The 25,959-nt window shown below is 43.3% G+C and overlaps 1 protein-coding gene across 1 annotated transcript in view; it reads right to left on the reverse strand.

Moving 5' to 3' along the window:
* LOC118422878 (glycine receptor subunit alpha-2-like) overlaps positions 1–25,959 on the reverse strand; it is a 58,206-nt gene that overhangs the window by 1,461 nt on the left and 30,786 nt on the right. Inside the window, exons 3-7 of the mRNA XM_035830709.1 lie at positions 12,285–12,352; positions 2,349–2,569; positions 1,813–1,895; positions 811–945; positions 244–396 (exon numbers count right to left, since the gene is read on the reverse strand). Coding sequence (XP_035686602.1) covers positions 244–396; positions 811–945; positions 1,813–1,895; positions 2,349–2,569; positions 12,285–12,352 — 660 coding nt within the window. The remainder of the gene's footprint in view (positions 1–243; positions 397–810; positions 946–1,812; positions 1,896–2,348; positions 2,570–12,284; positions 12,353–25,959) is intronic.

The following is a 25,959-nucleotide window of genomic DNA, read 5'->3' on the forward strand; positions in this document are numbered from 1 at the left end:
GATTATCTGTCCATGGTGCTGACTTACATGTTGTGCTAGAGTATCATAACATTTTAACGTGTTCTACGGGAGAACGGACGGGTATTGTAAAGCATCTATTAGAAGACTGCTAACTGCTGCAATAGATGAGCTGAATCCTATAACATCTGCTTGGGGATTTATAGTTTTTCCACGAAGCAATTTGAAAATGTCGACTGATACGTGATAACTAGCGAGTAAAACCGGAAATGACGTAGTGGTTACCCAGGGCAACCCGGGCCGGAGCAGCCTCGATGTTGATCCAGAAGGACACCCAGGACAGGATGACGATAAGCATTGTGGGAATGTAGACCTGGATCAGGTAAAACCCCATCTGACGCTGCAGGTCAAAGGTCGCCGTCAGCCGCGTGTACTGTCCTGTGGGGTGACAACATACGTCATCGTTGAGCTTCACTACGTAGGGTGTTAGCACTCACGTGACTATTACGTAGGTTTTCTCCGCCATGCTGGGCGTTGAAACCTATCAGTTCATTTGAATTTGTATAAGTAATGATAGTCACATCTCAACACCTTACAGAATATGATGCAGATTATTGGTCTGCCTCTTCCAAGGCCACGTTCAAGAAATTATACGTCTTCTGATAACTTTGGACGTGAGCTGGAATAAGTAGGACTGAACACAGATTTTGATTACCGTTACTATCAAACTTGCGCGAACATATACTTCAGGTCTCCCAAACGATTTGGCAGGGGAAAATGTTGTGTTTAGGACGACGTCAATATCTTATGATTCTGTAATGTTGTATTTTTGCGAATAGCGTTTCTCGATACCTGTATTATAATTTTGTACTGTTCTGTTGGTTCTGATGTTCTCCACGTAAAACTGCGGCAGCTCCACGGAGGCGTCGAACTCCACCGGCCGGGTCCACTTCCAGTGCAGCATGATGTCCGCCTCCGTCTTTCCGTCTGGCAAACAACGTGAACGGAAAACATGATGAGACCAAAAGACGAGAAGATATCAGAATGGTGGATGATTGAGAGTGTTAAAGTAACATCATCTTAAGTCGATGTAGGTTAGACTTCCAGGTACTAATAAGATATGCCAAAAAGCGGTTACTCAACCAACTGCTTTTTCCAAAATCATATCCAGTTGCTTGAGCAACTGAATTTTGGGCATGCCATCATCTTATCTAAACTATTTTGTTCTCGGTCTACCAGGCTTGCCTTCTTGAAGGCAAAGCTGACCTTTCACACCATAATGCCCCCACACAACATTACCCTGACATTTTACGTCCTTCCCGAACATAAAGCCCAAGAAAATGCCATCAGAATGTTAACACACCTTTACTAAAGCAGCCCTTTCTTACCATTCCACATGTTAACGTTATATACAAAGCGATACAAGCGAAGAGACAAGCCGTACATGTTGCATCAGTGTCAGCAGCCCGGAACATTATTACACAGTTAAACAGACGCTCTGGGAAAGGTCGGCAGAGAATTGAGGCGTCGTTAGGGCAGCCTTGGCTCCTTGTTCATCGATCACTTTTATAAACCACGCGTTGTTTGGCACCGGCTGTCTTGGGCTGGTAGGCATGAGATAAACGATGCCCTTTTCAGAGCTGAATAAAACGTCCTTGAATCAGAATTTCCATCGCGGAGTCGTCAAGTTTCTATTTGATTCGCAGAGAGGCACATTGAGATATTAGTTTAGAAATAAACGTGTTGACAATTTCAAGTTTTGGAATGTCAAAGAATCTGCTTATTCTTTGTTAGATCGCATGTCTCCCCACGCAGGCCTGTGTTATAGAGTAGGCAAACATAAGCTGTACCCACAGCTCTCCATCTTGAGTCCACACTGTTGTCTGTCCATAGGGAACCTGTACAGGTTCATGGGGCAGGCCAATGTCAAGGTCAACCTGAGGGCACAAACATGGCGGCTATCAGTACGACAGAACAATTTAACCCTAACCCCAACCCTAACAGTAACCTAACACTAACCCTAACCCATCTTGGGTCCACACTATTGTCTGTCCATAGCGAACATGAGATATATGATGACAGGCAAACGTCAAAGTCAGTCAACCTGGGAGAAATAAAGATGGCGGTAAGTCCAAGAGCATACCAGAAATGGCAATCAGCGCAAGTACGAGAGCAAAACTAAGCAAGAGGCAAATAGAAGGGTTCAACATGTCTTCAACTAAAGCATGGTTTCATTGCGTTTTGTACTCATTATAAACCAAGGTCTTCTTGAAAAGCAACTTGTCAAAGTTGAATGTGTCTGCCCAGGTGTTTGTGCGTCTATCAAGACGGCAATAGAATAGACAGCAATAGAATAAGGTTCACCCAGATACATCAGTTACTTTCCGTACCGTGTGCTGTATAGTATCGTGCCCGTCGGGTCCACTCTGAGCATCCTGTTTGCCGTCGTGACGTCATGAAAATTGGCACCCTTTTCGTTGACGAAGAACACATCCGGGACCCAGATCTTCCCGACAACACTTGCGTCCAGCGTCAGCGTCTCGTTGAACTGTTTGAAGGACAGTCGGGGGTCGTTCCACCGCTGGCGGAAGAACACGTTGATGATGTAGTCCTGTGGTTGTTCGGTTTAGGCGGATGGAGACGGGGTGAAGGGGCAAGAAAAAGAATAAGAGTTATATGGTCAATGACTTATAGATTTGACAGCGCTGTGATACAAATTTGTCTCTCATATTTCTCTAATTGTTTGATGCATTGCCAAACTTTTCACTGCGGTTTATGACATACGCTCGTGTCATCGTTTTGCAGAAAATGGTTGATCGTGGCTTTGACAAAATTTGTAGACGGGATCAGTCATGTCTAGTAAATGTTTTGCACCTGTGTCGGGATCCATAGCGCAATGCGTTAATATAAAAATACAAATACACATACAAAGAGAAACTTTCAGAGTAGACGGACACAGATACGATGGTAAGGGAAGTTGCAGTTCTGCCGGATAGGCCGTGATGTTTCTTGCACCAATGGTTGGAGTATGGCGTAATACCAACTCTGCTCTCTGGGGCTGTAACTGGCCCCTAGTAGACCGGCTGGCTGTTGTGAACAGCTTTGGAGATATGCCGCGAGAGTCAAGTACCAAGGAGATCAGCTTTCTTTCAGCCGTACCATTTCTTAGATAAAAAAGAAATAAGGGGATTGCATACATGTATATATCACAACGACCCTGTTATTGCATTTTTAAAGCGGAACCTCCAACTGAACGCTCCTTCCGAAAGACTGCAACTGTAGCAGCGTATAAATTGAATTGGAAATAATCATAAGATGTATTCCTTACATAGACGAATCATGCGATCATATTCTGTCCTGTTAGCAGTAGATGTCTTATCATCAGATAAGACATCAGATCAAGGGTCGGGAGGCAACAGAAGCATGTTTTCCGGCAACTTTGTAATCACTTTCTGTCTGCCAGTCACGGAAAATTTTTCATTTCCCTATCAGCAATCCTGTCGGCAGTGGAACTTCCTGATTTTAAATTACAGACAGACTTTCTCCCTTTCCGTCCGTCTGCGTGTCTGACAGGGGGTGTGATACCCATCGTGATGATAACGGACTGTCGCAGTTTGACTGTTTTGTAATAAGGAAGACTCTAACAAACCCAGACGATATCTGTCTGATTCTGAGATATCTCATAACCTGTCGGCTCGCAGCAAATTAAAATCGGGGAAATTGTCAGTTATCGGTAGTCCTGAGCCATAATTGCTTTTTTATGCAGAGGGATATTTTGGTCGTCCTAACTTGTTCCAAAGAAGAAGTTTCAAAGTTTCTTGGATGAGAGCATAGTCTTAATGCCCAACATTGTAGATAGTCAACAACAAAACAAGTTTACTTAACATGCTCCTCCTGTTTCAAAAATCTTCTACACCTTACCACATCTGCTTGCAGAAATTTCTACAAGGACAGATTTTTGCCGATAGCCTGGTATTGATTTGACAGCCTAGGTTTGCTGACTGAGCAAGCAAACTACATATGCCAATCGAGTAAAATCAACATTCTACCTTCCAAATGCTGCAGATCTGAATTATCGATCTACGACCTCTTGTTACCACTTAAGACGACCTTTATATCTTGTATTGGTTCAAACAAGATCTGTCATGCAGGTGCAGAACCGACGCCCTACATGTACTGTGACTTCCTCACATCGGTAATGTTAAACAGCTGCATGATCTTCCTGCTGTACAGGAATAAATGACAAACATTGCGAACTCACACTTAACCGTTAAAATCGGTTTGCCCTTTTTGCTGAGTCTTCCGAAGTTTTTAACTTCTCCGCCGCTTTGATCTGCTTGTGATGACTGTTTTAAACACCGTTGCAGCGTGGAAGTCTCTACCAGACTCGAGACCCCGCCTGGCCGAATAGTAATAGGGGAATTTGGCCAAGTTAGGAATAAAAGTCTAGTAGGCGTTAAGTGTCCCTATTTGGCCAAATTCTTCCTTTTCTATCCAGCCGACCCGTCTGCCTAGAGACTGGCAGCGTGGGTGGACGGAGAAGAGTAAACCTGACAACATTGACCGTGTAAAACCAGTGCGCATTTGCCATTTGATGACGGGCCGTAAAGAATAGATTTTATCACTCAAGTAATGCTCAGTTCGTAAGATTTGATGATGAAGACGTTTTTTGCTCAAACATCGTCCGGTTCTTGAGAATTGACGAGGAACCTTAAAGAATATATCTTTCATCACTCAAACAATGCCCAGTTCTTAAGGTTTCACGCCAAGCCTTAAAGAAGACTTTTCACTCAAAGACTGTCCGGTCCTTGGGATTTGCAAACGAAACTTTGATAACAAGTTCTTATCACTAAAAAATCGGCTAGTTCTCCAGTTTAGTTGTTCTGCTGACAGGTAGTGAAACGCCGTGGATACAAACTAAAGCGGGCTGGAGCCGGCCGGTCTAGACGGCACGTCGCTAGTTACAAACCTGGTTACTTATGTTTAAGCCAATACTGTCCAAGTTAGGTTTTTAAAGATCATGAGTTTAACTACTGATTTTTATAAATTGCATATTTTACACGATACAAATCATACTGAGATAAACGTCGTTACAACTCATGATCTGCTTTCTGTGCTGCAAGAATGAATTTGTTTTTACGTTTACTCGGCCACTTCTGTCTATACTGCAGAGTGCAGACAATACAGTGGGATGTACGGGGTCAAGTACGGGATAGTGAGATATTTCGGTGTTTTGCTCAAGTGACCATGATGCAAGTGTTGTCGGCCATGTTGAATGGTTAAATGAAACGAGATGCAGAACGGGCAGGAGCTCTAGGCTCTAGGTAATATAATCAGCTGCTGCCGCGCCGCGTGCCTGCGAAGCTGGTGTGTGACGCCAAAGGGCGGTTATACCGGCTATATAGATACAGATACAGATACAGACACCAGCCATATCTGGTCATATCACTCGTTCGTGCTCACGTGACTATGACGTAATTATTTCCCGCCATATTGGATGGTTAAACGTAATGAGATGCAGGAGGGGGCGGACAGGAGCCGGCTGGTCTAGACAACACGTCACTCCTGCATCGCTCATGTTTGCAGTGGGCAAGATTCACTAACGCCGATAATGAATTCGTTCCATGTCTTCCAGCCTGTCGGAAGAAAGTGTTAAACATAGGTCCTTAAGGTCCCTTTCTCCATATCTTAAGTAAAACATACGCGTTACTCCCATAAGGTCATGGATGGAGGGTTTGTTCAATGACTATAATACCGAATTTGTTTTGACGATTTGTATCTTATGGATTGATATTAATCATAATTCTTTCTTGTTCATGTATAACTATGGAACCTTACTGAAAGGTAGTTTTCGGTCAGGGACTTGCCACGTTGGGTAAAGAACAAATAAATGGAGAAATGAGTAAACATTTACTTCCTCTGGAAAATTGCGATCTCAATATGTAGTCATGTTGCGAAGTAAATAATTTTTGGTCAATTAAAAAACAATTCTATAAGAAATTCTGAACAGAACTGAATCTTAACACAGCCAATATAACGAAGCCAAATCGAAGATGATTCCCCAAGGTCGTTCTGTGCCTTCACGTCCTTTGAACTTGGAATGAACTTGAGATGAGGAGACGTCAATACCGCATTTCACACAGAGATCAAGTTACCTGGCAGGTCACCCGATACCCAGGTCTGGCGCCAACACCGCTAGACTCAATCACTCACAGGTGATGTGGCATTTTGTGTCGATCTGCGGTTAACCAATAGCGGTTTGCAGAAAATCATACTTTTATTCTTATCTTGGAAACTTTTAGTCCACCTTAAGTCAACATAGGTAGACAAAAGATGAATTTCGTCCTCTGTGACGTCACACTGACGAACAATTGAAAGCCACCTAGGTTTGGCAAGTAGTACTACACTCTATTGTTTTAAGATGCTGATGAAATCAAAACAAAATGAAAGCAAAACCGTACAAAAATTAAAAATCAACTATATTCTCCATTATGTTTTAGTCAATAACTTCTTGCTGCTACATGAACATATGACAACATTTATATTGGAATAGAATGGTCGATAAAGTCATAATCGCAAAGCTTATTTTCACACTAATGTTGATCTGATGCAAGTCATCGTCGAACATCTACTTGACATCTACTGCTAGCAGGACAAAATATGATCGCATTCTGTCGTCAATATACGGAACGCATTTCATTTCAAAACCAATTTATATGCTGCTAGAGTTGCAGTCCCTCGAATGGAGCGTTAAGCCGGAAGTTCCACTTTGAAAAGAGCCAGACCTTGAAAATGTTAAAGAAACCACCACACTAAAGATAAGATTGCGCTGGCCAAAAGCCTTTCCATCCTGACCTCAAAGACTGTCCGTTACCAACAGCCCGCTAGGTAGGCAGCCTGGGGTCATGTCAGTCCAACCAATCAGATAAACTTATAAGATACTCTTCATCGAGCCTAACCACATTCCAAGGTTGTCCTTTGATCTGTTAGTAATTTGGCGGCTTGGATCCGGCTTAGACCAGTTCTGATCCATCACCTGCTGATTTCCTATATAAAATCGATATCTTGTCTCCGCCACGATAAACACGCTGGAATTTCATCGGTTGAACTTTACTACGGCGCCGGTCGAGTAAATAACCTTAGTAAGGAAAACATCTCCCGTGGGGTAATGTTTCCTAGATCTTCTGACTTTCAACAACCATATTTATATGTTGAAGACGCCTACTTAAGGGCGTAAGACATAGGGAATACGGAAAGTAATTTGACAACTTAACATTACACCCATCAAATGTCTGATTAGCTCCACTCGTTATCCTCAGTCTGGACATGGACCGTGAACGATTGTGTACGATAGTACGATATGGACATTTTCATTGCCAGACTCATATTCAGCCATTAGAGACCGGCTAAGGATATAACATTGTTTGAACCCAACTATGACTGTCACATCAGACGAGTATTTAACGTGCTGAGTGCATGATAAAAAGTCTCGTTTACGTGGCGTGTATTTTTCCCGATATTTGGGGTTTTAAGCCGCAAAGTGGCAAAATGCGCATCAGATTGAAGACGGTAAGTAAGGAATGGTTAACGGAATATTAAACTCAACTCTGCAACATAGAAAACTATTAGAAGGCAAGATAGTGAAGTGTGCTTATTTTCGGAAAAGTATTTAAATGCAATGAGAAGTTCTGTACAGAGTAGCAGAGTGAGAGCTATGAGAAAGTCTGGGATATGCTTTTATTTTTCCGTTTTTCAACAAGTTTATTTGCGAGTACACATGAGAGTTTTTTCTGCTAGTTTCTGTATAGTTGATTCACAGAGCAACAGCCGGTGTTGCAGACCGTTAAGATTCACTCGGTTCCTCATGGATTTTCCGCGAGCTGCTCAAGATGCGGAAAGACTCAAGATGTCTTAACGTGTCCTCTAGACCATGAATCACTTCTTAAAGCTGCCGAGGGAATATATGGGATTTCTAAGGATGCTGGCTACGGATAAGGTTTTCTAACTTTTAAAATAACCCTCTGTGGTAAAGGATTCGGCACGGAGTTGTGGAAACAACTCCTACATCTATTCCCTACTCCTTACAAGGAAGTCATAGCAGGAAGGCCAAGGATCTTTTAATCTGGGAGGAAAAGTACGTCGTCGTTTTGCTTACTTCAGCTATCAATCAAACCTAAGACCACTTTACTTCTTAAGACGCCTGGAGTCCAGACGCCTTTCGGTGTAGACTTCCCTTCAGCAACACTGAGGAGGTACAACCACCGGTCATCGACTCCGGTTTCGTCATCTCATCCCAAGGGAGAAAAGTGTTGTTTAGTCGTGTCTGTCTGTCCAATTGTTTTGCCCATCTGTTTGTATGTCTGTCTGTGTGTGTATCCGTCTGTTTATGTGTCTATCTATTCGTCTGTGCGGCCGCCTGTGTCTGTGTGTCTGTATATCCGTCTGTCTGTTTGTCTTTCAGTCTGTGTTACTGGGATTTCCAATATAAAAAAAAACTAACGTTATCGACACTATTTACGATATCCGCGAGACTGCAAGGGTCGCAAAGCAGTACCACTGATATCCTTATTTGACTGTACATGTGAGTTACACTTCCGACTCTGAGAGTCTGTGACTTACACAAAACCTAACGTTAACTCTCGGGGTCATCAAAAGCCTAAAGTAGCTAAGAGTCCAGCCTTGTCGTGCCTTTAGTCACACTCCGAAGGTCCGCTTCTGCCAGTGCGCCTCCGCCTGGTTGTTGGTCTCCAGGCTAACAGGTCAGTCAAGTAGGGATCAAACTTAATCCTTTGTTTACATACGTAATAAATCTTGTGCGCACATCTGAACCACCTCAAGGTCATCCAAGGTTATTGGATCGACGCCATCTCGCGTACTTGAAACGTCGTTTTAAATTCCAGTATTCAGTCGCAAACTGTACGTACGTATTGCTCCTTTCAGCTGTAAGACCGGCATTTCTTATCTCAGTAACCCAGGTTTACGTAGTCCTCCCGCGTCACTATCAGGGGTTGAGATCACCGGCTGGATCTGTCGTCTGATGCAAGACCGGCGAGTAAGGGAGGACTTTCTCTTTCTGCAAGAAGTCCTAGTTTTAACTAAATGCAATCTCCCAAGGAAAACAGACGCGAGAGGTTTATCTTGAAGGAGAACCTAAGAGCAAAGAAGGCCATTACCCGACATGGAGTTGTAACTCCAAGGTCTGTGATTCGAGAAGAAATCAATCGCTTCCAAAACTGTTCAAAGAACGTAGGTACATGTCAGGTGGATATGTGAGATATGCCGTCATTTTAGGTCGTTTCAGTTCACAGATCTGATTGTACAAGGTTGGCTAGAATAGGTATATGAAAAAAGGTTTTTTGACGAGAGCTGACTTTTCCATGATGGACCAGGAGGACCATTAAGCTGTTGTGATCCCGAGGTCTGCCATATCAGAAAACGTCTTACTATAAGAAAGGAAGACTTGGTACAGATAGATGTACTTGTCCAATGAAAGCAGAGTTAGATTATACGAAAGCTCTGTGTCATGGTTGAAACAGATAGCCACAATCTGCAAGGAGCACCAGTGCTGTATCAGAGCATTGGATTGTCGATAAGAGGAATGCTCTCCGCAAAATCTGTACGCTTACGCTTGCAAAGTTGCATTATGTCCGCATCATTTCCGTCATTTTAACAACGTTTGATGTATCGTTCTGTACAACTCGCTCCCAGCCATCACGTGTAGAACACTCACCCCTTTAGTTGCTATGACAACTCATGATGCTCTGCGAATTTTGCAAAACACCATGTATTCTTATTAGTGTCTCTAATAAGGTTTTTTAAAGCTTACTAGACAGCTTCTGGAGGGTGACAAATGTATACTTTCATCCCTTTCAGAGTTTTGACAGTGACTATTTTTGTAGACTTTTGGGCATAAATTTCTTCCTAACCATGATGCGCAGGTTTACCGTAAATACGTGACCGTGATATGGCACGAAATGTAACGTTAACAAACCATTCACGCTAACCAACGCACAACTCAACTAGGTAGAAAAACCCAATGACGAGACTGCAGAACTTTCATGTCATAACGACGCAAAGTTCTCTCTTTGATGTCGTCTGAAAGTGAACTCGTCATTACGAATGTGCCTGTGTGACAACCGGAATGTCACGGTGCGCGGAAATAACGACATAACGTGCTGTAATGTTTAGAGTAAAGACTCCCCTGTGGTGCCTCTCCGTAAACAGTTAGTTCAGCACAGGACGTCAGGAAAGGCTCATGGCGTCGAGCCATGGATGGAACACGGAACCCAGGCAGACGACACTAGTGTACAACTCTTATTAATGTCCTCATGAGAGACACTGCATCAAGCAGTACAGCTGATGGGACAGGGGGAGTGACGTCATGTGATCCATACGTCCCGAGTTGACATTCCATGGTGTGCTCTACGACGAAGACGACAACAATGAATGGAAAACTTGACATAAAAAAACCATAGCGATAAGTCTACAAGAAGTTTACGAAGAGAGTGACAACCCCCGGTAGTACGTTCAAACAGCTAGGGAATGCCAGTCCTAGTTTCTAAAGTGTTAGCATCCTAGACATCTTTTGACGAGATCCCTCTGTGCCATTTAGTTGCTAGTGGAGTCGTGCATAGAAAGATATGGTGATTTTACGTAAGACCCTTTTCTCCCAAAGGAACTCCAAATGAGATGTAGTAATATAACATAAAAACTAATGGTGGCCAGAAATTTACGATTGACAAATGGAATTTGTCCAACGTTGCCAGAAGGAAGCAAAACGTAGAATAGAGGAAATGATTGAATATTAAATGCAGAATTAATTCCTCTGACTGTTATGACAGACGCAGTTCTCACTGTTCCACTTGAGCTGCGGTCTGTAGAAATTGTTTCTGCCAGCTGAGCGCTAATGGAGTCATTTATTCCATTACTGCGACAATTGATGAGGTTCCGGAAGCGGCGGTAAGAGGTTTTATACCCGGAACTGTGCCCTGGCTGATCCCTGTAATCACACAAACAGCGTTTAGCCGCAGGCAGGCGGGCAGGAGTAACGTCTTCTGGCAGGTGGAACAAAAACAGTCGCGTTTGTCTCCAGATTCACGGATAATCCCGTACATGCCATGTTCTACACTTCAACAGTCTTTAGAGTTTCCCTGTTAGTTGTTTGTTTCAAGTAGAGCCAGAACACGTCGTGTTTGTGGGTTAAAGGATAATCTATTATACATCAGTGATGACAGGCTTTGAGTTTGCAATACATATCCCTTTGTCATTCTGCTTGGGCAATTATGTTTTCCCCGTAGGGAACAACGTTTCATTTTTGCTCGTGTGATCTTTTATCTTTGTTCTTCTTCTTCCTCCGTCTGTAGTCAATCAGAGCATAGGTTAGATATCAGCTGTTATTGTAAATATGAGCATTTTTTCACCACGAGATGCTTGACAAAAGGCTACGGGGAAAACATTCTGCGTTTTCGCGAAAATGTTGCCTTTACGAGTGTACTTGTTGTTTCAACAACGACATTTTATGATGTCGCTGGTTTCATGCACAATTTGTGCTTGTCATAGATGATCTGTCATAGAGTGATACGCTGGGGGTATCAAAATTTGCACACCAGTACAGTCATAAAAGTCATCGTTCACTGCGGATTATAGTCAGATATGGTAGTCTTTACATGGACATATTTCAGTCTTGTTTTGTGCTTTCTTCATTGATGTGAAGACTCAATCAACGGCTTGTGAGCATATGTGGATGCAGCCTGTGTACACGTGTGGATTAGTCGTCACAATACACACTGTTCATCGTCAATGCTATTCTGCTTCGGCAGACTTTAGATGTGTTCATCTAACTTGATGATTGCTTCGCTGATAAGGTAGAAAACAGCAGCGTGATACATGAGCTCTGTATTTCCATTGACAAAACCGATCTATTTATGTTCACCACGTTTGGTGGTATTTCTCCTGAATGTGCGATAATGCCCAGGAGTGAATGGATAAGTCGATTATGCCTTTGTCACTACGATGGAGCTGATCGGTAAAGTCGTGCTTATCACTCACAGCTATCTGACACTTAATCTTTTACTCTGTTGCACACAATGGCATCCCTTGACATGAGTCCTATCCCAATCACATACTCAGGGCACCTTTCGATCACGTTCAGTAACTTTATACACTTGTTACTTCACTATTTTTTAATACAGCTTTAGTTTAATGTCTTAGTTTTTAGCTTGCCTTTTTATATCCAGTCGCTATCTGTGCAGCTCTGACTGTATGTTTCTTACAGCCAAATAATATAATAACTGAATAAGACCTAGGAGTTAACAAGACGTCCTTACCATCGTCGTTTCCTTCACAGAACCCATACTCTGCACGAAGATGTCACAAGTGACGTTAACCGGGGCACCTGGAAGGGAAAAGCGAATTTCATATGATAAATCATATATCATATCATATCCATTCATATCATATGCTCTGTATGAAAACATCACATTATATCATACCATTGCACATCAAACATATAGCATATCATATCATATCATGCCATATTATATGACATCCCATCATATCATTCAAACTATATCATAGGCTCTGTATGAAAACATCACAGGTCATATCGCGGGAGTTTGCACTCACGTGACAATGACGTAAGTATTTTCCACCATGTTGGATGGTTAAACCTGGACGTTGACAGCTTTAGGTAAACTCATGTATAATCATGACACAAGTTCATATTATAGACAATCAAATCTATTGCCTTGAATCTTCCTGGTTAAAATATCCAACAAGGAGGTTGTGACGTAAAGGATTACGTCACATCACATCACATCACATGATATATATTGGCGTTTGCTGTACTTAGAGGGGATTGATATTGACAACTGACATTTTGAAAGTAGCATCGACAGAAGAAAAACATATCACGTTTAGGATTTTTGTGTTGAAAGGAAAGTTCAGAATCTGGTCACGTTGTCCAACGTTCTGCCTAATGTTCACGCATGATGATTCCGGAGAGCGAGTGTGTGAAAATACACAGAATCACATTTGAATAGTCATAAAACAATATGACCCCATCTGCCTCCACTACATCGTGCCGTCAGGTGAGTTACGGTGTGCGTGGGATGCGGAGGGGATGGATGGTTGTGTTTTATACCCTTCCTGATGCTTCAGCCACATTGCACACTACAAAGACTAAGAACCCCCTACGGCAAAATACATTTTTCATACACAAACAGGACCGCTCTATCTGCGTGTACGGCTGACGACACCTCAAAGGTAGGAGAGGGGCGTCCTTACGTGCGGGGACGTGCGGTTAGCATCCGGCCATCTGTCATGCTGGCCGCAGTGGTGCGTGTGTGTCTAAAGGTCTGGGAAACGAATGTCCTCCTCACAAAGGGTAATCCCTCTCCTCCCTGGTTACTACTCGGGTCAAGTCCAGGTTTATTGCCGGGGGAGGCGGGGTGCATTCGTCACGGTTTGTACGGACTTGGATTCTCTGCCAGGCGCACTGTAAACCCTGCCTTAGGCCTACGTCACATTACCAAACCGGGGCCGGGTCGGGCAGCTTTTGGGAAAGTATGCTATAAAAGACAACAAACTACACAAGACGTAAAGGGAATAGCCATGGGAATTATTAGTGTACATTTTTACCAATAAGTTTCTATTTTTCGTTTCCACAAACAGCCCAGCCGGAAATGTGACGTTAGCCTTGCATGGTATTCACCGATTTGAAACAGAACAAAATAAGAATGCAAGTCTATCATGCCACGAGAGTCCGTGCTAGGTCTGGAAAAATACTCAAGACTAGAGTTCGGCGACCTCATACCTCCATGAAAATTTAGAGCTTTTGTAAATTTCATGCAATTGACTAACACATTAACATAATTTATGCGTGGTGTTGTTCATCATTGATTAACGTACACATGTCACAAGTATAAAATTCCAATTATTAGACATAAAGCGGCTTTGCAATTTTTACATAAATTATGCAAATAAGTTCCTCATTACCATATTTGGTATCTACTTATATTCCATCTATCATTAATTAGTAAGTGTTACATTTATTGAAGTCCAGTTATTGCTAATAATGGTATTATACAATTTCCTTATTAATTATGCAAATAAGGTCCTCATTTGCATAACATGTATATCATTATGAACACCTTGCCTAAGCTACCTGCACCCCTAAAATGATGCCAATCCGTCGATCCTTTCTGCAGTTATCCTCTTTGGAATGTCTTGACAAAAACGCCCCTGCAGTTCCGAAATTACATGTTAGGGGGCTGAAATCTGCCCCACTTTGTCATGAGCTATCTACCACCCAAATGTCAAGACTATATCATGTCCGGGACAAGAGATACATTGAAAAAACTGCTATGATAGAATATTCTCATTAATTATGCAAATGTACTCCTATTTTGCATAATTAGTATCTTATCTTGTACAACATTGTCTAAGTTACCTACATACCAAAAATCATAAAAATCCATTGTTCCCTTCTTGAGTTATCCTCTTCAGAAGTTTTTGACAAAAATGCCCCTGCTATCCCAAACCTAGTCGGTAGGGGGCCCAAACTTATGTCACTTATTCCTGAGCACAAGAGCTATGTAACACTCAAAAATTGTGACCATAGCGTGTTCAGAACACGAGATAGCAAAACCGGAAGTTGCGCTGCAGTACCAAGGGAAGCCGCTAGGGGGCCCAAAATCTAATCACTTCCAGCTTTCATCGCACCCTACCAACACACAAAGTATTAAACTAATCCATCCAGCCGTTCTTGAGTTATCTTGTTGACAGACAGACAGACAGACAGACAGACAGACGGACACACAAACGCTGGGTAAAATATAACCTCCATGACATTTCATGGAGGTAATAATCCTGCTTTAATGCTGGTGTGCTTCTCAGGTTAAGTCCAGGTTTGTTGCCATGAGCCAAAAGAGCTCCAGGGCAAGTGCATTTGTTTTGGTTTTGAGAAGTTGGAGCTCTCGGACAAGGTCATGGTTGGGTGACAGGAGCTCCTTCAGGTTCATAACAATCTACATGGAAATGTCTGTGACAGCCACGCATAGACGTCTGAGTTTGAACACAAGAGAATACAAATAGAAAACGTACTGTGATGTTATATGGGTGTTCTTGAAAGGCCTGGAAAATAATGGCCTCTCACAAAATAGATAATCCCCTTGCTTCTCTGTTCCCTACTGGGGTTAAGTCCAGGTTTATCGTCGAAGCAGGCAGGGTACATTTGTTTCGGTTGTATGGGCTTCAGCTCTCAAGTTCCCGACAGGGCGACGGGAGCTCCATTATTCAAGTTCATATCAAACTTTGCTCTACATAGCAAAGGCTGTGCATTCACGGGTAGACTTTTTAATTGGAAAGTCAAGAAAATACACACAAAAAAAAAAAAACTACTGTCATGTTTGCGGGTATTCATGAAAGGTCTGGGTCTTCCAACCACAAAATACATGTACAATCATTCCTTCCCCAGCGTACTACAGTACTTAGACTAAGCCAAGGTGTACTGCCAGAGGCGATGGGATACGTTTGTCGCGGTCTGTGGGAACTGAAGCGCACAGGCAAGTTCACCCTGAACCCTGCCCTACTTGGCAGAGCCTGTGGCATCCACGCATTGACGTCTGATGTTATACACACGAAAATAGGACAAGGAAATATACTGTCATGCTGTGGATGTTGGTGCAAGGTTTTAATTGTCCTCCAGAATTCATATCAACTCTATATCTAATTTATATCGGTAGATTGAAAACATGCACCAAATACGATAGCCTCAAAATGGCTAGCCTCAAAATATTAATACATATTCACAGATATAGATACACCCATACCATGGCAGGTGGCAAGTATTTCGTATCGGATTATCTTGTCTGATTGCACAGTTTGATTGGCTGGTGGAGAAAACAGTGATGAAATCTCCTTGTTCTTGCGGGGGGGGGGGGGGGGGTGTTATCGGTGTAATACTCAGCACATACCATTCTTCAAATCCTGCCACAAAATAAATCCCTCCTGTTCCTGTGCACTACTTGGGTTAAGTCCAAGTTTCTTGCCAGATAAGTCGGAGTGCATTTGCCACAGTTTGGAGAAGTTGGAGCTCTTAGTCAAGTTCACGGTTGAGTGGCGGAGCTCACATCTACCAATATTGCCCTACGTGACTCTTTGACATTACTGGACAGATTGATGAATCAAGTTATCCGAGCCAGAAAATACGATAAAAGACTAATATACCCTCATGATGTGGATGTTTGTGGAAATGCCTGTGAAGTTTCTCGCTCGGGTTTATCACCCAAGACTTTTGCCATCTACCTGTCCGACGTGTAAGCCTTAAAGGGTTCCAAAAAGTCGCATTTGGCAACATTTTTCTCTTACATCAAATGTAAGCAAAGGTTCTGCGCGCGCCAGACACATATGAATGAGTGAGTGTTATCTCAAAACCTCTACAGGGTGTAATGCATGGCAGAAACAACAACAGCAGCTGTAAGCGACTAAATTACGTATCAAAACACTAATAAAAAGTAATAAAAGTAACATTTGTATGCAGGTATAACAATCCTGAATGTGATATATGATCCCTTGAAGAAGTGTACTCTGTGCGAAGTTAAAAGACCTTTACTGCTATTTCAATGTAGCTCTTCAATTGCGCTTCAAATATGGAAAATATCTCTTTACCAGTGTGAAGTATGCACATGCCTCCTTATAGGAGTCAGGGTCAGAGGTACACACGCTTACTCATCGAACGCCAAAGTTCCGGGGTACCGATGAAAAGAACCACGTCAGTATCTCCATACTTTTAACTAGATAAGACCCTGGAAGCGGCGTAGATTGTAAAGTTGGCACACCTCCAAAAACCTTCTTTGTTGCTACTTCAATGTAGCAATTTGATGCGCCGATACGCTCCAAATGTGTCGAATTCGCTATCCCGGGTTCCGCGGGTTTAATCAGTGCATGTCTGCTCATATGACAATGGAATCATAACCAACTTGACTGTCATATTGACATCTTATTCAGCCTATTGTAATCTGAGACCGAAATTCCGCAATCCGAGTTAAGACAATTTTTACACTTTCAGTAGCTATGTTAGGATGTATGGTATAAGTTTCTCTGTAATGAGATTTCTTTAGGAGATGAGAAGAAGATTTGCCAGCCAGTGAATTCCCCGACCTGAATTTGAATTCCAGTTTCCAGTTCAGCCTGTCGCTACTACAGGACATGACACGTGGGTAAAATGACTCCCTCCGGGAACATCTGTTGCTGAGTACGAGATTGTTGGCACCCTACTCCGAATATTGAACTATTGTAGACATAAAACTTTGTACACCTGAGTCAGAAGTCTTCTTTTATATTCAAGACATCATTCCTCTACTTCAGAGCTTGAAACGTGCGTGAAACCAGTTCCTCTGGGATGTCACCTTTTGCAGGTATAAGATTCTTGTCAACACTTCATGCGTCTTGGCCGTTGTAAATTCGATCTCACTTTCCTAATTCGATAATTTGATTTTCCACTTCACAGGCCAACTGTCTCAGCAACGACACTGAGCCGCGGATTATTACCTGAACATGAACTTCACGAGTGTATTATATCTAAATTTATATTATATGGTAATATCCGCTGGGATTGGGTTTGAGAAAGATGAAACTTGAAAAGGTGGGTCCGACAGTAATTCTAATATCTGTGCAGTAAACTAGAAGCTCATCTTGTTCGTTATCTGCCTTTCATCATGTATCATTTCCTGCATCCATATTTCACTAATTTGATTGCTTGATGACATTGTGTACTTAAGAGGATAACATACCATAGACGAACATCAATTTGTTTGATGATGTTGCAAAAATCTGTTTCATGCGAGACAAAGAAGCGAACATGACTGATTTTCTGCTGTCAGTTATATATTTAATATTCCAAGCGCGCTATCCCCGTCTCTCAGCATTTATGAAGGCAACCAAAATCATGGAAAAGCGGACGTGAATTCATTTTTATTAGGGCAGGGGTTAATGGTACTATTGGCATCGTGAGAAGCTCGAGTGAAGGCAATATCAGGGGGATGAGCGAAGGAAATACCACAAGACATGAAAAAGTTCATAACTCTCAGATACAACGGCAATAGGGGGAATAACTGAGCAAGTTTCTAGAGTTATATGAGGAGCTACTTTTCAACAACAGAGTTTTCCGTATTAGTAGTGTATAGCCAGTATAACCCATCTTCTACATGCAAATACACTAATGTAACATTGATAACATCGCCCTTGGGCATGCAAAACTCCGTCGTCCTTGGACAGAACTCCCTCGTCATTGGGCAGAACTCCCTCGTCCTTGGGCAGAACTTCACCGTTCTTGGGCCTAACTACACCGTCCTTGGGCAGAACTCCACTGTACTTGGGCAGAACTCCATCGTCCTTGGGCAGAACTCCGCTGTCCTTGGGCAGATCTCCCTCGTCCTTGGGCAGAACTCCACTGTACTTGGGCAGAACTCTACCGTCCTTGGGCAGAGCTCCATCGTCCTTGGCTAGAACTCCCTCGTCCTTGGGCAGAACTCCGTCGTTCTTAGGCAGAACTCCACCGTACTTGGGCAGAAACGCCGTCGTTCTGTCCGTCCTTTTCCGTCATATTGTGTTTATTGTAAATGTCACTAAAAGAACAGTTTATGGTGACCCGGCACCCGCCTTAGCTGTTATCTTATGAGTAATTTAGCTGTCCGGGCACTGACGTCGACTGTTTAGAGGATTTCTGCGTACGAAATGCCAAGGGCTGCGGGATTATCATGACAAATGTGAACACTTTTCGACAGGCACTCAATGGGAATCAAACTGGAGAATGTTGCTCATTGTTGACGTTTGAATGCGAAAGCGTTTAGTAGTTGTGACGTGTACAGCGTTATGATGGATGTTGCTGCTGTATATGTCCTACAAGATGGTTAAGGCCGGCGAGTGAACACGACGTGACAGATAGAAATGCCATATTTGGCCGACAGGACGGTTAAGGCCGGAGAGTGAACACGACGTGACAGATGAGAGTACCATATAAGGCCAACAGGACGGTTAAGGCCGGAGAGTGAACACGACGTGACAGATAGAAGTGCCATATTTGGCCGACAGGACGGTTAAGGCCGGAGAGTGAACACGACGTGACAGATGAGAGTACCATATAAGGCCAACAGGACGGTTAAGGCCGGAGAGTGAACACGACGTGACAGATAGAAGTGCCATATTTGGCCGACAAGACGGTTAAGGCCGGTCAGTGAAGACGCTGTGACAGATGGAGAGCCCAATAAAGGCCGACAGGGCGGATAAGGCCGGTGAGTCACGGTAGTACGGTCACGTGTGTCAAGAGTAAGCAGACGAACACGACCGCCATGATGGAACGAACGAAAATGGCTGCCGGTGCCATGAAAACAAGTTTAGGTATCTTTGAATGACCTTCAATGCCTTAAAATGATCTTATCATTTTGGTCTCTCTTCTATTGTCGAGTGGTCCCATGGAAATAATGTTCGATTAGGAAGCATGGTGGAAGGTGAAAGAAGTTCAACTGATACGCGCAGTTTCATTTATCCTGTAGGCGTTCCCGTATGAAATTGTTCTCTCCTTGGACCTCACAGCTAAACTTGGCAAATGAAATATCTACAGTTTGTTCATCATCGACAGTCTCCGGTAAGGTACTAATAAACTTTTTCCCGTCCTAGTACAGGCCAGCGCACCCGGTTCCATCACTGCCAGAATCTACTTTCAACTCCCAGCTAAGACGCATGTCTGGGTCGGCCTGCTGGCGATAGGGTTGTGATAAGATTCCTGGGGGGAGTATACATAAACACACAGAGTCTGTAACGGCAACTTTGACCATAAGGCTCCTAAAGATTAGAAGATCACACATACGGCTTTCTCGAGTAACGGCAACCTAAGGCTCCCAATTTCAGTGTGTAATTTAACGTAAATCATATGTACAGTCTATCGGAGTGTCTGTAAAGATAACCCTAGCCATAAGGCTCGTAGGCACTCTACAATAGTCACTGTGCATGTGACTTCATCACATTTTGTACATGTTGTAAAATTAACGATACTTAGGTGCTATTGTTTGAGTGTAATCAATGTTGATTTAATGGATCAAGATTGAAACTATTCACTCTGTCCGAGTAACGGCAACACCGGTCATAAAGCTGGTACGTACTGTCTGAGTACCGAAAGCTCAGGCCATGAGGCTACCAACGGTTCAGTATTCATATGTATGGTCTGCCCGAGTGAGCTTTAACCACAGCCCTGGCCATGGAGATTTGTATGCGCGCCAGGCACAAGTATGTTAAGATATACGTGTGTGGTAGAGATCTCAACTGGTCCAGGGAACGATGTATGAGACATATGCATTGTATCCACAGAATTTTTATTCCGAGCACATTTCAATGCCACAGTAAGTATTGACCTTCAGGAACCTTAAGGTGAAGGAAGTATACCTGGAGAAGTATCAGAGAGGAAAAGAAATTCAATTGCGTAGTGGTTTCCTGCCACTTTCTGCTCCCACATGTCTTCTGAGACGCGTGTCTGATGCAGGCTATGGGCGATGTGGGTATGATAAGCCCCCCACAGGTTCGGTAGATCACATACACATACGTACACGGTCGGCCCGAGGGGGCTGTAACAGGCACCTTGGCTTTCTACATTCGTGTATTAACCAGGCCATGGGAGAAGGAGATGGAAAATCTTAAGTGCATTCCTGCTCTCAGGAAAGGCATATGCAGCTTGGGAATGTTCGTGTCGACTGTTGCCATTCAGTGCACATTCGAATCCCTAAGAAGTGATCGAGTAATGTAGGTACAGGCGGAGAAATAGGGAAGGTAAGAGGATCTTCAAATCCATCCCACGGCTGCCAATCACATGAGGCTATCCGCAGTGTAACTGTAATGGTTTGCCGGAAAAAAAGCCCCACATGTTGCAACTTGTAAGAAGAAGTAAAGAGAGGAGGGGAGTGGAAAAAGATGGAGAGAGAAAGAGAGAGGGGGGAAGAAGTTGGAGAGAGGATCCGGAAAAAAAGAAGAAGAGGGGGAGAGAGAGAGAGACAGGAAAGAAATAGAAAAACACACAGACATACATACATAGAGAGAGAGAGAGAGAGTCAGGTCAAGATCATCGGTTTACTATCTTGGGGGGTGAAGTAACAGCCATGATAACTACTTCCTACAGGCACTGCTTCCTAAACTGAGCTGCCCAAACTTGCCACGCTGGGGGTCAAACGTCAAAGTCAACCGACAAAAGGTTCTCAGGTCCGCGTATTATTTGATTCAAACAAAATAAACGTATAAACTTCCTACAAGCACTGCTTCCTACACTGAGCTGCCCAAACTTGCCACGCTGGGGGTCAAACGTCAAAGTCAACCGACAAAAGGTTCTCAGGTCCGCGTATTATTTGTCAAGTCTCCCAATGGACGAGCAGATTCTCCTGCCACAACTAAAGCACATTTCTGACCCATGTCCATCTTCTGGGCCTGACAAATACATAGATCACACCAACTGAAGAATATAGCCCCTGGCGGCAACATTCATCGATCCCACAAGTGGATTATGAATTGATGAGGTTATGCAGTCACATTTTGCTCTCCCAATGCGAGTTTTATGTACTCTACCGCGGCGCCTGTCTGTGCGGATGTTTCCACTTGAATTGTTTGCAAAAAGGGATCACGAGGTTACTGTGTTGATGGATAGTTCTGAGACAGTAAAATATTGCCTATCATGAATCTCGTTGGCGAGCATTTCCGGCACGTCTAAAGCATGGGACACGGTATGTAATGCTGGGTATGTTGCTGTTATAGATTTGTGTATCGATAATGAGCATCATATTTGTGGTAATATTTGCTTTTCTGTAGGCAGCCACTATCACCTTCTTGGCCAGAATTTTGGCAACATCCAGATGAGCAACTCAATGGCAGCAATGCAAAGCGGCGAAGCTGAGGCTGATGATAATTATGAACTAGTGTTAGTAGTGGATCCGCTAAGATTTAGGCAGGCATTCATGACCTAACAGCCTGACTGAAAGGTCTTCATATTAATCTCTCTAAGACTCAGCCAATGATCACAGACTCACAGCCTCACCGGCAGGGCTTTAGCAGGCAGTCAAGCGATCACAGACACAGGCATCTACCAGTAGTAAGAGCCAAAGTCTTATGCAGAGCTTTGCTCTTTGAGGTGTTTCTGTGGCATCCGGGGGTTCTTATAATCTTTGCATCTAGCCGTAGTTAGAGCCAAAGTCCTATGCAGAGCTTCGCTCGTTGAAATGTTCCTGTAGCATCCGAGGATTCTGAGCCACTAGTATCAGTGTTGGATCAGGTTAAGCCAGCGACATACAGACTGACTGGCGGGTCTTCATATTAATCTCTCTAAGACCTCTCCAGTGATTGCAGATATGGTGCAGGCGGATGTTGTTAGAGCTGAAGTCTCACCGGGGTATCAGCTCCACTGATGGCACAGTTCCTTTAAGAATCATTCCCTTATCGCTGGAGAACACATCCTTGGCGGCTTCCTTGTCTAAACCTGGGTCGCGACTTCTGTGCGCTCGTTCCTAAGCCTTCTCTTAGACTCGCCAGTTTTCGCAGATTGAGGAAGACATTACGCACGTACCAGTAATTCTCCGACACTGCGGATCGTAAGTAAGGGCGCTGTAACATAGGTCGTGCGATCGCCGTACGGACGCCATTGGATTTTCAAACTGGCTGTGATAGAACCAACCACCGACATGGATCCAAAACAGCCAAGACAGTTGTGTATCAAGACAAAATGGCTGCAGTTAGGAATCCTACGACGATCGCACGACCTGTGACCGAGCCCTTACCAACCCTTTCTAGAGGCTGAGACCGTGCTGTGACTAAAGATGTCACGTACTAGACGACGAATTTCATAAATGAAGTACGATTTCTTATGCTCGTACTTATCGTTGTCTTTTAAATCATACATTTATCTCGTGTATCATTTTCCAATTACAAAATTAAGGGTCACACGATTGAGTTTCTACCTGAGCGACCGTACAGCGATCGACTTCTGGCATATTGTGGGTCCCGCAGAGAGGACGACATTGCCATTAGAACGCATTACACCTGACGCAGCTGTTATGCCTGATAACCCGGGGTAACGATGCCAACATCAGTGTTTTAACCCCGTCGACCCGACGTCGTGCTGACAGAGCAATATATCCCTCACGATCACATAGGCCTTACATCTCATCTCATGCATTATGAGACGAGAGACAATGTCAAAAGAGCGACTCCGTCTGCGCTGTACAACATACGTCACCGGCCTACCTGTCACACACACCCGGGAGTGCCGGGTTTCAGGTTAGGCCTACGTCACATTTCCTAACCGGGGATCGGCCGGGCAGCTTTCGGGAACGAAAAGTGTTATATCAAAGACACCAAACTACACAAGATGTTAAGAGTACAGTCGTGGGCATTATTTGTGTTATTTTTACGTATACATGTCTAGTGGTACGTACCTAAACTCATATTCAGGTTCAGGTCCGGATTCAGGTCCAGCAGTTCAGGTTCAGGTCCGGACTTTAAGTCCGGAACTGAACCCATCATTACATATTGCGTCTGCTAGCAATTTTTTTGTAGGGAGGGGGGGGTACATATAAAATTGCATGTTAGCATGAATTGACATGCAATGTGAAAAATACATACAAATCATATACAGCCAGTGTAAACACAAAGGGTCAGTAATAAACACGAAATGCTTTTTTTCTTTCTTTTTCCAGTGCAAATTTCACTGATCTATGGAAGGTTTTGGATGGTTTAGAACAAAAAATGGCATACAAGTGAGAGATAGCTTTTTGCAAGTCCGGACTTGGTTTCCGGTCCAATTCCAGTTCCGGAGTTTAGGTACGCACCACTATACATGTCTATTTTTGTTTCTGCAAACAGCCCGGCCGGGCCCCGTTTTGGAAATGTGACGATACCACCAGAACACACGTGTATAACTCATACATTGTAATGTCATTTAAGGACGTGTCGATATCAACACAATATTGTGTTATTCTTCATATAGTCCCTAGGCGATGACGTTATGCTGTGCACCGGCAACGAGACAGACTCAGGCGTGACAAATTTTTAACACTCTTGATTTTCTGTTTCGTTCCCAAACTTGATCTGCCCGGCCGGGCCCCGGTTTGGAAATGTGACATAAGCCTAAACATCGCACCTACATACGGCATAAGGTGAAGATGTTTTGATCCCAGACTCTGTCTTTTCATATATATGGTAAACACGACCAATCTGCTCAAGTACACAAAGCCAAAAAGTCATCTTTCTAATTTGTAGGAGGAGTTTGTACCTCCGTCAATGTCGCGCTGATTTCATATCACACAACCTTTCCTGTCTTTGTGACTTATTGCCAAATTCGATATTAAGCGCCCTTCTCATTCCTATCTCTGTAATTGTACATGTTAACAGCGCCCGAGCCTATTTCCGTCACACAAACGACGCCCTTATCTAATCTTGTGCCGCTACAAGCAGTTTAACTCCGCCGTTTGTGTAATCATTATGAAAGCGTGCACATTGCTAATGGCACATTTATAACCCGTGTAATGAGATCTGCCGGCGTGAAGAGTAGGGAAGCATACATCACAACAAGAGGGCGCACTCAACACGGTCTGCAGATAAGGCAGTAGGCAGGAGTCTTAAGACAATCTCTAAGGAGAAAGCCGAGAGTATCAAAAGACACTTAACAAGATTTACTATGAAAATGTCCTTGGCGAAAAGAGGGTGTTGTTTTTTTAATCATTTTTGACCAACAAGCGGGCGCACTCAACACATTCTGCAGATAAGGCAGTAGGCAGGAGTCTTCAGACGTCGACAATCTCCAAGGTGAAAGCCGAGAGTATCAAAAGACACTTAACAAGATTTACTATAAATATGTCCTTGGCGAAAAGAGGGTGTTGTTTTTTAAATCATTTTTGACCAACATCCGCCGTAGGGCTTGATTACAACATACATCACAAAAAGCGGCTACACTAAACACGTTCTGCAACTAAGGCAGTAGGCAGGATTCTTCAGACGTCGACAATCTCCAAGGTGAAAGCCAAGAGTATCAAAAGACATGTAACAAGATTTACTATGAAAATGCCCTTGGCGAAAAGAGGGTGTTGTTTTTTTAGATTATTTTTGACCAACATCCGCCGAAGGACTTGATTACAACATACATCACAAAAAGCGGCTACACTAAACACGTTCTGCAACTAAGGCAGTAGGCAGGATTCTTAAAGACAATCTCCAAGGTGAAAGCCAAGAGTATCAAAAGACACGTAACGAGATTTACTACGAAAATATCCTAGGCGAAAAGAGAGCATTGTTTTTTTAAGATGATTTTTGATGAAAATCCGCCGCAGGGCTTGATTGCAACATACATCATATCACGATCGACAAGCTGGGGCACTTAGCGCGTTCTGCAAAATACACTTCCTTCATCACACTTAAAAAGACGTCTTAAGAAATCCTATAGGAAAAGTGAGAGCAGAAGATCGATTATTGTTTTAAGCAATGTGTCAAAATCTTAATAACGAGAATCTACCCCAGGCCTTAATCATAACCATAAATTCCCGTCCCTTATTAGATAAATAGCTGTCAGGTGTCGTCAGGAAGGTTAGGAATTTATCCAGCCGACTCACAAGGAAACAGATAACTGCTGCCATAGCATCACATCTTCACCTAACAGTTAGAGAAGAAAATATACGGAAACCATTTTCATGGAAGGAAATCTGGACTGTTGCAGTATTGCATATGACATTCTGATAAATGGACACGTCTCCCAAAAGCACCACCGTTTTCTCTGCTGCAAGGCAAGAAAGGTGTAATAAAGAAGAAAATGATGTCTTGCCTACAAACGGCCCGTCTGTTAACCCGTTTAACTGCTATTGAGACAACATGTTGACGAATGGGCGTCTTTGTAAAGGATTTGGTATTCTTTTCACTTGAAGCGAGGTTTGTAATGTCATGGTCAGGTGCGTTGGCGTTGACTCACGTTGTGGCTCTAAG

This window comes from Branchiostoma floridae, chromosome 9 (genome assembly GCF_000003815.2).
Source record: "Branchiostoma floridae strain S238N-H82 chromosome 9, Bfl_VNyyK, whole genome shotgun sequence".
In the NCBI taxonomy this organism is placed as follows: domain Eukaryota; kingdom Metazoa; phylum Chordata; class Leptocardii; order Amphioxiformes; family Branchiostomatidae; genus Branchiostoma; species Branchiostoma floridae.